This window comes from Syngnathoides biaculeatus, chromosome 14 (genome assembly GCF_019802595.1).
Source record: "Syngnathoides biaculeatus isolate LvHL_M chromosome 14, ASM1980259v1, whole genome shotgun sequence".
In the NCBI taxonomy this organism is placed as follows: domain Eukaryota; kingdom Metazoa; phylum Chordata; class Actinopteri; order Syngnathiformes; family Syngnathidae; genus Syngnathoides; species Syngnathoides biaculeatus.
Window position 1 is genome coordinate 27,695,978 of NC_084653.1, and position 12,272 is coordinate 27,708,249.

The window sequence follows — 12,272 nt, forward strand, 5'->3', positions numbered from 1 at the left end:
CAGACATTCAGGTCTTGATGTTCCCCCAAGAAAATCGAGGACATACAGTACGTACTTACATGCGCCATATGCACAAAAGTATTGGCTCGTTAAACCGGACAAATGTGGAGCTGGCCCCGCCCCCTTTGATTTGCATCCATTACAAAAATCATTTCGGAGTTTGGGGGATTACAGTACCTCATTGTTTGAGAGGTTTTCAGACTCTTTCGTCACTAAACTTCAGAAAGGGACCCGATAATCAGACTTTCAGATGTGTATTAAGTCACATGAAAAAGAAAGAAAAGAATTATCGGACGAGAATCTCACCAGGTACGTTCTGGGTTTTTTTTTTTTTTTTTTTTCCCCAAAGAAAAGTTGGAATATTACAAGAATAAAAAGCCAAGAATTTTATCTTACCCAAAATATAACATTGGAAGAAAAGTCAAAATATTGTTTTAATCCTACAAGAATACAATTATTGGAATAAAGTCCTAATGTATTGGACAAGAGGTTTATGAGAACAAAGTCATACTACGAAAATAGTCATTCTTTGATAGTTTATACATATATAGTTACTTTTTCTTTTCAGTGTTCGTGTTACTCCTCGGTCATCCCAGTCGCACATTTGTTACCTTTCCAGGTGCAAACCTATACTGCGTATTACGTCCTACATTTGCAGAATTGTATACAATAAACAACGTGGACGGTGCCGGCAAACATTTTGCATATACGTCGTCCCCCCAAAAAATTGGAGCCACACATACCGACTGCTGGCGTACGTTACATGCGGTTTGTCGACACCTTTCTCTCCACCGTGCAAAAAGTGGGACAAAATGAGCAGAATAAACAAGGACGTGCAAGTTTACACGCCGTCGGACGGAACCGGGCGAGGGGAAATGACATCACGCGTGACCCGGATCGGGAAATCGGGAGAAGGAACATCAAAGTTGTGACGAGGATCCAAACACGCCTTCACATAGCAGCTGTTAGCAAAATTGAAGCCGGCCTTGCCTTGAAAGTTTCACTCGAGGCAACCGGACTTGTTTTTGTTCGATTGAAGTCCACCGAGAGGAAGTCAATTTGATTTATTTTTTTTACAGTCCAAAATGAGGAAAGTTGACCTCTCGATTGTTTTGAAGTTAAATACAAGTCCGGTAGCCTCGGAAATTGGATGGACGGCAACTCAATTCTTGGTTGTCTTAAAGTTGTCAAAGTCGAGTTCTGAAAAACATTTGACTGTCGTTTCCTTAGAACTTGAGTCAACGAGAACAAGAGTGTCCACTCCAACCGAGAATTTAGTCTCCTCTCGTTCGAAGTTTGATAACCGACAAATTCAACTTCTTCAAAGTTGAGTACAAGGGAACTGAGCATCTTCTTGGTTGTTGAACAACCAAGAATTTGTCTAGTTGCAAACTTGAACAAAAGTGAAGTTCAACAACCAAGAAGTCGAGTTGTCTGGAAAGAGTCAAAGAAGGCAACAAGAGTTCTCCAATTGCCGTCTCCGTTTTTTTGGTGGATTACCATGACCCGGATGACCGAGAATTGACGCAGACACACAGTCCCAAATTCGATTCCAATGCGTTCCAGTTCCTGCATCAACTCTTACTAACAAATTGGCCGTGTCTTATTCTTGATCGACGTTGTAAAAATGTGAACTTTCTCAACATGAAAGAACTGAAACTAGTCAGAAAAGCCCGATCAAAGCGAGACAAATGTCCCGTATCGGTCATCATAAGCTAACAGTCATGATGAGAGTAACGGAGTGAAAGTGCAGATTAGCTCGCGAGGGTGCCCTAGCCGGTGACATGCCCGTGTCAAGTCCTACACTACGTACTGTATAGCCTGACACCTCAGAAAGTACATGCACGTGACTAATTGAAGGTAGACAAAGCTCTGCAAAATGACATCAAGTTAAGACCTTTCCACGGAGTAGCATAGCAGGGCGGCGGTCACGCAGACATCTCGGGCGGGATCGGGAACAAAAAGCTATCACAGTGAAAAGCGTTGATGGATTTTGGAAGAATCTTCCTGGTTGGTGCGGGGGAAAAGCCTTTGGTCATCTCAGAGTGAGCGGGGAGATTCTCGCTATGCTAACGATGCTACGTGTCCTTTAGATGAATGGGTGGGTGGTCGGGCGGGCGAGGCACCTTTGGCCCAGTGGTGACTGGGAACCGCTTTTTGCATGCCGGGGAAAAAAAAAAAAAAAAAAAAAAAATCGAGGTTGAAAACAGGCACGTGATAGGCCAGAAAGATCAGTACTGGACTCTGCATGCTGAGCTAGGAGACGATTTCTCTTGAATAATAAATAACCTAGGTTGAATTTTTTTTTTTTTTTTTAATCTTTGAAGTCATTCGCCACCTGTACCTTTGTATCACACAATGAAAAGATCACATACGTAACGTTGTTGCCGCAACAGAGACAGAACACGAGATCAACCTCGCCTAGGCTTTAGTCTGCAGACGCAGCCGCAAGCGTTGACAACGTTGCGGCCGCGTTCCCGTGTGGTACAGACCGTCTCCCGGTCCAAGAAGTCCAACAGGTCGGCGACCGAGGCCCACAAGGCCGAGAAATATTCCTAGAGCCCGCGCTCGGAAATTAACTTCAAGAAAAATAGATTTACCAGAGAAGGTGGGGCGCGGAACTTTTGCGATATGTAGACACATTTCCCGCACTGCGCTTTTGTCGCCCACGTGCCTTTTTGCAAATGCGTTTGCCCCGTTGCACTGATTGTTGCGCAGGCGGTAGGTAACTAGCACTCCATCAACGACGACGATTGCAAGCGCTGTAAGAACTAAAAAAAAAAAAAAAAATCCCAAGATTCACTTGCGTGTGTTTCAAAGGTGAAAGAGGAAAGCCTGTGATTGGTTCTAGAAAAGAGAAGGGGGCAAGGGGAACATATTCTTAAAAAATAGAGGACAGTCGTCCACATATTGACTCTAGCTATACAGCCACTATCGCTAGCTGGTGAACCATTGTATAGAAAATAGGTCTGCAGGTGCACAGACTTCCTCTGCGATGGGGCCTGGCCTCAAAGAAGGGAACAAGGTTTTTGGAAAGAACCCATGGCAAGCAAAGTGGCTGCAAAACACACGTTCACACCACGACCTCGCAGTTCCAGAGGAATTTTTTTAAAGGCATTCCAGGATCAAAGAAGTCCGACATTGTCTTCCTGGGCTGGGGAACTCGCCCTGCACCCTCCCAGTACCTTCCCCCCAGCCCCCAGCCTCCACCTAAGAATCCCTCCACCGGAAAAAGGGCCAAGATGAGGGAGGCAGAAACAAAAGTGGAGGGGCAAGAGGAGAAAGAGAGGAAAGGTCGGGACAGATCCGTCGAGGAAAGGCGCTCGAGCGAAGGGCAAAAGGTGGGCCGCCGTCGATCAGTCGGCAGGGGCGTGGTTATGTTGGGGGTTTGTCGGGCTTGCTGACAGGTTTGCCTCCGTTCATGACCACGGGCTCACTTGTGCTTTTGCCGGCCGGCACCGCCGCTTTGGGCACCGTCTCGCCGACGTCGTGCAGCGATGGCTCTCGGTACATGGCGACTGGAGAGAGATCAAAATCAGAATCAGAATCAGAATCATTTTTTTGTTTGCCAAGGTGGTCAAAAACACACAAGGAATCCGTCCCTGCTCATGACAAAAGTCTTACGGGTATCCGGAAGTCCAGTCTTTGCCGTGCATCCGCATCGTAAGAAAAATACGCCGCGAAAGTCGTAGGAATTAAAACGTCATCCGTGCATAAAATCTCAGGCTGCCATGAAAACGAAGATTAGCACAGTGGAATAGTAAGTAAGTTTCTTTCGGCTTGTCCCTTTCGGGGTCGCCACAGCGTGTCATCTCAGATGAACGAACATATTTGTTTGGCACAATTTTTACGCCGGATGCCCTTCCTGACGCAACCCTTCTCAGGGAGTGGAGGCCCCAGTGGTCCGGCTCAAAAAGTCAAGAGATCTGACTTCAGAAACCTTTTGGAATGTTTTGAGAAGGTGCGTGTGAATGAAGGTCTGTCGTTATGTGTCGTCGTCCAGATCGAATTTCGGCGCTTTCTTAAAGTCAGCTGCAATAGGCTTCAATCGGCCACAAGCTTTAAGGGGACGAGTGGTTTGGCAAAAATGCCTGAATTGCAAGAAAGAAACCATTTTCACCACCGGCTGGACCGTTCCCCGTTCAAATATGGATTGAGCAATCGTTATTCGTTTGCTTGTAAAACTCGCATAAATTGGCGTGCTCCCGATCCCAACAGGTTTTAACTGGCTCTTAGTGCCTTTGGCTGACTACTGTGATCTCCGTGGGTGTTTTTCGAAAATGGCACATATTTTGTATCTCAGGCGTAGCTCAAATTGTGTTTACCTTCTAATGGCTTGGGCAGGAAGTGGGCGGCCGGTTTGGTTTTCTTCACTCGGTTCCCCTTCATGGTTTGACCCTCTTTATTGAGGCCAAGGAACCAGGCCCGACCCGACTCCTGCTGTCGGTACAACATGGACGAGTAGATGACGTAGTAGTTCTCGAACACCGACTCCTTAAATTTGCACTCTGCCGTGAAGAGCTCCTGCAAAGGCCCAAACACAAAACTCAAACTTTCGTGTCATAACGAGAGACGACATCGCCTCACCATCAAAAAATTTCAAGTGTTCGTCTCCAAACCGCTGGTTTGGTAAAAAAATATGCCACTTTTAAATGTCAAAAAAGCGTTGAGAGTATGGTAGCGGTTACTCGGAGTGTAGGGGTGATTATCAAGTGTCTGCAAGGGTTCGTGGAGCTTTATAAATAATCCTCAAAATATGTGGTCCATACTTTGTAGACCGAACACTCGCAATCACGGCAGGAACAGCACAAGTGTGTGGTTTGCGATGTGTCTGACTCAAATGACTTCTGACGGGAGTGAAAAGCAACTTCTGGTCCTACTGTGATTCTCTGGCAACCGGTTCAGCGTCGTGGCCCTCACTCAAAGTCAGCTGGGATCGGCTCAGGCTCATCAGCCACAACTCTAATGATCGTTCGCTCAAGTGAATCTCACTTCCGGTGTGAGCTTCGATGCTTGTTGTAAGTCGAATCCACAAAAGAGTCGCTTTCTTCTTCTTAGCGACTTGTTAGCGTGGCCCGGCGCAAGTGATGACGGAGCTAACCGAGCGGCTCCTCCGCGTGGACAAAGACAAATGAACCCGAAAGGGACAACGACCCTTCTTGGCTGTCGGCCATTCATCTCCAAGCAGAAGGCTAATAAAAGCGTTTCCAGCGTGTCCGCCCCTGCTAGGGCTAAAAATAAAGGGCCGCACCGCGATGCGTTAATCAACGCACTTTGGGCACATCTGTTACGCTAAAGTCAGGCGCTGGCTGGCCTGCAAACTACGTCTACGATCACGTAGGAGATAATGGATTCCAAACGTTGTCGGGGAACTGAAGCGATTACTGTGGACGCTGCTCATCCGCCTTTGCAAAAAGGTTGCCATTACTACAGGGAATCGGAACCACGTGAATCCCAGAGTAACCATCTGCCCCGGCACCACCATACACGGTAGACTCCTGGCCCCCAGCCGCCTCCCGGTTCCCACTTTGGTGTTCCTGGAAGCTGACAGCCGAGGAAAAGCCATTCCACTGGAGTGCGTGCGGGTCCCCTGGAAGCAAGCGCCACCATCGGGCCGGGACGTACGACGCTCGGCCTTCTGTCAGAGGAGACGAGGGGTGTCCGAATGATTCAAACAGGCAACAGAAAAAAGTCAGGAGATGTTCTCCGGTGAATTTCAACTGCTGTCATTTGGATTGAACTGGGAAGAAAACCACAAGGATCGTGACGGATCCTGAAGGCTTCAGTTTTTTATTTTTTTTTCCAAGTGAGTTCGCCCACATCATCCCTTGGGTTAAGGTTGGCTTAAAGTAGCCCTCTGCTGAGTTCAAGGAACTTTCTGGTCAAAATTAGTCGGGCTGGGGGATCTTGTTGGCATTTCAAATTTCAGCCATGAAATAAATCCAATAAAAGGCATTCCATTAGAATAGAGTAGTGTGCTTCCAAATAAAGCATCTTTTGTTCAGTCTCTCAACATTTGATCGTTTTCCGGCCGCTCACAGCCCGAGGCGGCGTATTCAAGGCGGAGAAGGATTACAGCTGCGTTCGGCCGTCGGCGTAGCGTGTCCTGCGCTTTCAGCGCAAGTCGGTTGTCGCGAGGCCGTCCGTGGGCGCTTAATACAACCCTAACAATGTTTCATCTTGATGGGGCGCTGGACTTGTTTCGGTCTCTGGATGACAGAAGAGGAAGAAAAGTGCTGCGGGCCACCCACCCGAGAATTTGTACAGCATACGCACAGGTTGCAATTTTAGAACATGAGCGAATGTGGCCCACAGTGCCTGGGAGCAGCTCATGCCAGGAAATGTTTAAAATTTCTCATGTGCGTGCACATACAGCGACGATATGTCCCTCTCCAAAGGGGACATCAGAAAGGTCCTCAGTGCCGATATTCGAGGTAAAACTTGTTTTTTTCCCCACTGGTATAAATCGACGCTGGAGATGAAAGACTGCGTAATAAATCTCAGTAACCTGCTGGCCCACGGAGCCGGCGCAGGTCTCGTCCCGTCGACTCGCGAGCGGCATGACGGGAGGGGGCTCGCTTCAAATTTGACAGAATACATTTTCCCGCTTTCACACTTATTGATTATTTGCATCTCCTGGAGGAGGAACTTGAGCTGAATGTTCCTTTCGATTCTGCCGTGGAAATGGAGAAAAAAAAAAGAAAGGAAAGGAGAACGCCCGTTGAGAAGGGGACGCGAAGGACTGCGGCTTTTACACGTCGGCAGCCGAGCGGAGCGCCGTGGACTTTTCTGTCACTGTGAAAGAATCCCCGTCCTTCACGCACACCCACACTTTGATCCAGCACGAAGGAGACGGAAAAACAACACAAAGCCGCTGAACCGAAACAACCCCCCGTCGGAGCAAAGATGCATCCAAATCCGCGAACACGCTCTAATATTCATTGGGACACTGCTTAAAAGGAACTGGTCGCAGGGCACAAACTGTATAAAAAAAAAAAAACAAAAAAACGACCATTTGCACTCACAATCACACCTATGGGCAATTTAACATCTTCAATTAACTCACCAGGCACGTTTTTGGGATGCGGGATGAAGCCGGAGTACCCCGAGAAAAACCCCACGCAAACTCCACACAGACGGGGCCGAGATCTGAACCCCGGTCCAACGCTGTGCCACCTGAATTTGTCCAGCCAAACCAAATGAAAACTTTGTAAGGATCTGCATGGTTTGCACCCTGAAAAGCTCAGAGGAGCCCTTCTGAGCCGTCTTGGGTGCTGACAAACTCGATTGTCAAGATATTACAAAAACCAGCGAGTCTAAAAGTGGATGTAGAAAAGTACCATGTTGTTTTCATTTGTTGGTTTGATTTTGTGATTTAAAGAAGAAAATAGCCACGTGTCGGTCCGAGAAAGACGCACTCGATTGCTTTATTCATCATCGCGCAGAGTGAAATCCCCGATCCACGGACGCAGGTGTTGGGCACTGGCGGTCTTTGTCGCGACGTTGTCATCGGCACCTCGCGGCGCAAACGCTCCCGGCTCAGCCGGCTATTTATTTATGGGCCTCGTCAGGAACATAATTGCCTTCCCCTCGCATGAACGTCAAGCGGCGTGCGGATACAAACGGGCAACTCCTCACCTCAGGAGCAGCGTTCATCTTTGCGGGAGTCGCGGAAGCTTGTAAAACAGAAAGTTGTCTGCAGACCGTCGTTGGATGTGTGACGCTCGCGAGACTCAGCTCACAATGATGACCCCCCCCCCCCAACCCCAACCCCAACCCCAACCCCGCTAGGATTTTTCTACCAAAGGTATTGTGCCCTAATTAGTACAAAGTGACGTACTGGTCATTTTTTTTTATTATTTATCACAGTGGAGGTTCAAGAAAGCTAACGCAAAAAGTTGTCAAAGGACTGAGAGGGATTTGGTGTGTATCCGAAATACAGCAAATCAACCAACAGTTAGTGATCAATATTGAGCTGGACTCAAGAATAACGTTCAATTGAGTACATAAACTCAGCACAAACAAACAAAAAAAAAAATAAATGAACAATGATCAAATTTACATCTATGACAATTTCAATATTGTTCATAAGGGTTAGGGTTGTGCTTAGGGTTAGGGTTAGGGCTAACCCCTGGATCCAAACGACCCTAAACCGGGCGGAAGAGAGCGCCGATTTGGATCGAAAGGGCGAAGCCCGTCCACCCCGACCGTCCCAACGCCACCGCCGATGCTCCTCCCCCCGATGGCTCGTTACCGTGTGCGACACCTTCTGCACAACGTGAACGTATCATTTATCTACTACCACATAACCTAACCTTCAATCGTGAACCAGACAAACTTTGCTGTCCAAACTAATACTCGGCCTCTGCAAAAACCAAGACAGACAAGGAAGAGTGCTGGAAAAATTCTTCTTCTGTTCTGTTGACACGATACATTCTTGTACCTCTTTGACAGGCAGATATAAGACGGAACATCTGAATCAAGAAAAATACCAAAACGTGAAGGACTCCAACGTCTGCATTGTTGCGCAACTCGACGAGCACGTTCGCTTCCATCGCCCGGCGCCGAAAATAGGTCGAAGCGCAGCCATCTGTTAGCCACCGAAACCTCACGCACGTATTCACACGCTTGACACTGGAGGTGTCGGGCGAGGAGCCGCTATACTCGTGTGAAGCTGAGATTTTACAGCTACGATCGCCGTATGCTTGCGGGATGTACGTGTCGGCGGCAACTCCTGACTGAGGTGGCGCTTGTCACCCCGCCCCGTACATTCTTTTGCTCCAGTGCCGTCCGGGGAGGCTTTTCCAAAGGATCCAGACGTCGTTTTCACCGTCATCACACGGACAAGCGCAAGCGAGTCCTCGAAGTGGCTCTCACCAAGTCTCTCAAAGGAACAAAACGTTGGCGCTAATTTGACGAGCGTGTTTATGTATACAACAAATCTTTTCACCTGGAAAATGGGAGGCGTTTATTTCTCTTCAATGTTACACCGTCAGCTCGTTACACGACTGCACGAGAAAATTAATAACTCGCCCCCTCCCTCAAGCTTGAATTATTTAGTTGAATTGAACACGTGTCAGTTCATATTCATTTTCCAATGTTTGCAGTTTTGCGCACGCAAACAATGAAAACAAGCGAGCCGATGTGTCGTGATTAAATGTTGAAATGTTTTGGATTCAAACTTGATGTGCAAGTAAAATGTCGCAAGCATCACCGCCGGGAGCGGAATGACAAAGAATTGATCTTTGGGCATTTTCAGCACTGTCGATTCATTTTTTTCAATAAAGGGATGCAAATTAAAACGTGCTTTCTACTCTGATGAAATGAGAAAAAAATTATTGACCCAGTTACCAAAATAATCAATAGTTGCGGCCCTGATGTAGCGCGAAATACAAATACATCAATTTATTGATGGCTTACAATGTCGTCGACTGTGTGGAATCGAGTGGCGTGGGGGCCAACTGGCCCTCACCACAATTTGGCAGGAAGCGGCCAAAGTCACGCAAATAATCTGCCGTCTGAAGACCGTCGAGCCGGAGAAAGGCGCGTCAGGAAAACACTCATTTGGAATTTATCCCCGAATTGAGACCAGTGACCCCCGGCGGCAATTAGTTGAGCCCAGAGGGAGAAAATCGGCGCCGTTGGGCCGAGCAGGGGGGCGGGGGGAGATAAATGAACTGCGCCTGGGTCGGCTTCGAACAGATCAGAAAAGCGACGGAGCGAGCGCCGCTTCCTTTGTGCGAGGCTCGCTCCGGCGCTTCGATAAGCCGTCGGAGGCGCTGAGCCCGGCGGGACCCTCGCACAAAAGAACGCGACGCAACGGCCGACTCGCAGGCACTCAAGAGGTTCCTCTCCCTGTCGCCTTTCACGGAGTTCATTCTGCGCTAATTGACCTTTTCCGGTATCGGAGAAATCGGGTCGTTTTATTCTCAATTTCCTTTTTTCAAACGCAAACAACTCGTCAGCTCTGTGCGCACTGCGACCAGTTCAGGGTGGAGTTTGCCTTTCGTCCATTGCTGGCCGGGATAGGCTGCAACCCTTGTGAGGATAAGAGGCATTATTTATTATCCTTGTGAGCCAAAAAAAAAAAAAAAAAAAAAGCATTACTTTTTATTTTGGGGGAAATGGTTTGTATTATGCATAACTGCAACCAAAATTTAAAAATTAAGAAGAAAAAAAAAAAAAAAAAGTCCCGCGGATCAGTGGACGTGTCCCGGCGGCCACGGCTCAATAAATTGCAAATCATTTCTTCAAATTTGTTGAGATGCGTTGGAGTGCACTTACGGATGTGTAGAGATGGCCCTCGCCGTTCATGGCGATGTACAAGCCCGTCTTCACAGACTGAATGGCGACCACTCGGAGGCCCACGGGAATGAGGTTGAACAAAGCTGCGAGATGCCAAAAAAAAAGGACCACAAACACGCTTTACGAGTGCAAACAAACAAAGATGAGCGCGTCATCCGGACGGCGTCTGGACGCTAAGTTAGCGCCGCCTCACTTCCTGTGAGTTTGCTGATGAAATGCTCGCCGGCGGATCTGGAACCCGTCACGCATGCGCGCTTGCTTTAATAGTCCTGCGCTTGCCCAAATGGACGACCTGCGCCCGCCCGCCCGCTAACGGACGCCCTTGTACCGCTGCGAGACCGCTCAACGGTAAATGTGACGATGCGGGACTGGCCAAACGGGGAAAACGCAACAATACCAGTGAAATGACAGCAATCGGCTCTTTGGAGAGGCCATCTTTGATTGCAGCTGTGGCAGGACCTGAGCGATAACACTTCAAGAATAATGTTTGTTTTGAGACTGCTAGCGTTACCTTTTGCACTTTCAATGTTTTTTAAATTACACATTTAGGCTACAAATGGCAGTAAATCTCCCTTCTGTGTGACAGGATGCACATTTGTAATAAAATGCAACTATCATCCCTGTCAACTGGGCCTTTTTTTAGATCTCAGCAGGTCGACACGCTAACACGATGTGTCACTCGTTAGCAACTAGCAGGTAGCAGGTAGCCGCAGGACCTTCCTGTTTCCTGGGCAACCGTCCGTTTCGGAGGTTTCCGCGCTTCGAGCATGAATCAATGTTGCAAAGGCTAATGACGGTAAACGCATCACCGCTTGCCCACTTGATTCATTTATTTCAATTAAAACGAGCAGAACAGAATTACCTTTTCCGGTGCAATTTACAGCGGAGTGAAATCCGATTCCGCGTATCATCATAAACGAGAATTGATAGCGGTGCCGTATGAAATTGATACTGAAGTTTGCCTAGCAACAAGTGGTCACGCCAACATGTGCGTCTGGCTTCCTGTTATGAAATCTGCCGAGCAACAAGTATTGGCGCCAGACTTCCTGTTCCCGGCCATTTTCTCATTGGGGGAAATAATTATGATTTCTGCCCAGCAACAAGTTGTCAAACTGCTGTCAGAATTTTTTCATCAGACTATGGGGCACTTATAATTGTATTAAAGCCGCCGAGCAACAAGTTGCTACACAAACGTGTTTTCCTGACTTCCTGTTCCTGCATATTCAATTTCAGCCAGCTTGATCGGTGTGGCAGGTCTGGAGCTGATTTTGTCATTGGTGTTTGCAGCTGAAACAAGTGCGCGCCACAGAAAAAAAAAAAAAACGGGTTACGTTCCTGTTCCTGCGCTGCAAACTCAACAGTCAAACAGCCGAGTGAGCGTGGCTGTCTTGTGCACGGTTTTTCACGTTTCCTTCAATCCAAAATGATGATAAATTCTGCCTTGCGACAGGTGGCCAGGTACAGCCGTCTGACTTCCTGTTCCTGAACAGCGTGGTTGGCGCGATTGCTAGCCCGATATTTTCCTTCATCTAGAACGGATAGGTTTCCAATGACGTCACCACCACCTTTAGACCAATCGGATAAATTAACGATAGACAAAAAACTTCACGCTTCACCTATCACCTGTGTTCTTTGACCTCCATGACACCAACGACGGCCTAATCGGAAACCTATCCATTGAGCCTGACATAAAAGTTTTTGCTACGTCCTGTTCCGGCGCCGCCGTCAACATACTGTGTGAAATCGACTTGACATCAAGTGTTTTGTTCCTGCGCTTGCACTGCTGGCTAATTACCCAACTCGTGAACTGGGCGTCAACGTCACATTTTGTTTTGTTTTTGTTTTGTGATTGGCCAACGGGGGTGGGGGGGGGGGGGGTGATTCTGAGTTTGCCTGTTTGCCTGTTCAGGTCAAGTCAGTTTTATTTGTACGACGGCAAGTCACAACAGAGGTTGTGTGGAGTTGCT

General features: G+C 47.9%; 1 protein-coding gene across 4 annotated transcripts in view; it reads right to left on the reverse strand.

Moving 5' to 3' along the window:
* Window positions 1-108: 108 nt before the first annotated feature.
* The window catches only part of fgf14 (fibroblast growth factor 14), a 159,490-nt gene continuing 147,326 nt past the window's right edge, over window positions 109-12,272 (reverse strand). For all 4 annotated transcript variants that reach the window (XM_061841049.1, XM_061841050.1, XM_061841052.1 and 1 more), the window contains 3 exons: window positions 10,285-10,388; window positions 4,326-4,524; window positions 109-3,518 (listed from right to left, as the gene is read on the reverse strand). In XM_061841049.1, coding sequence (XP_061697033.1) covers window positions 3,376-3,518; window positions 4,326-4,524; window positions 10,285-10,388 — 446 coding nt within the window. In that variant the 3' untranslated portion in view covers window positions 109-3,375. The remainder of the gene's footprint in view (window positions 3,519-4,325; window positions 4,525-10,284; window positions 10,389-12,272) is intronic.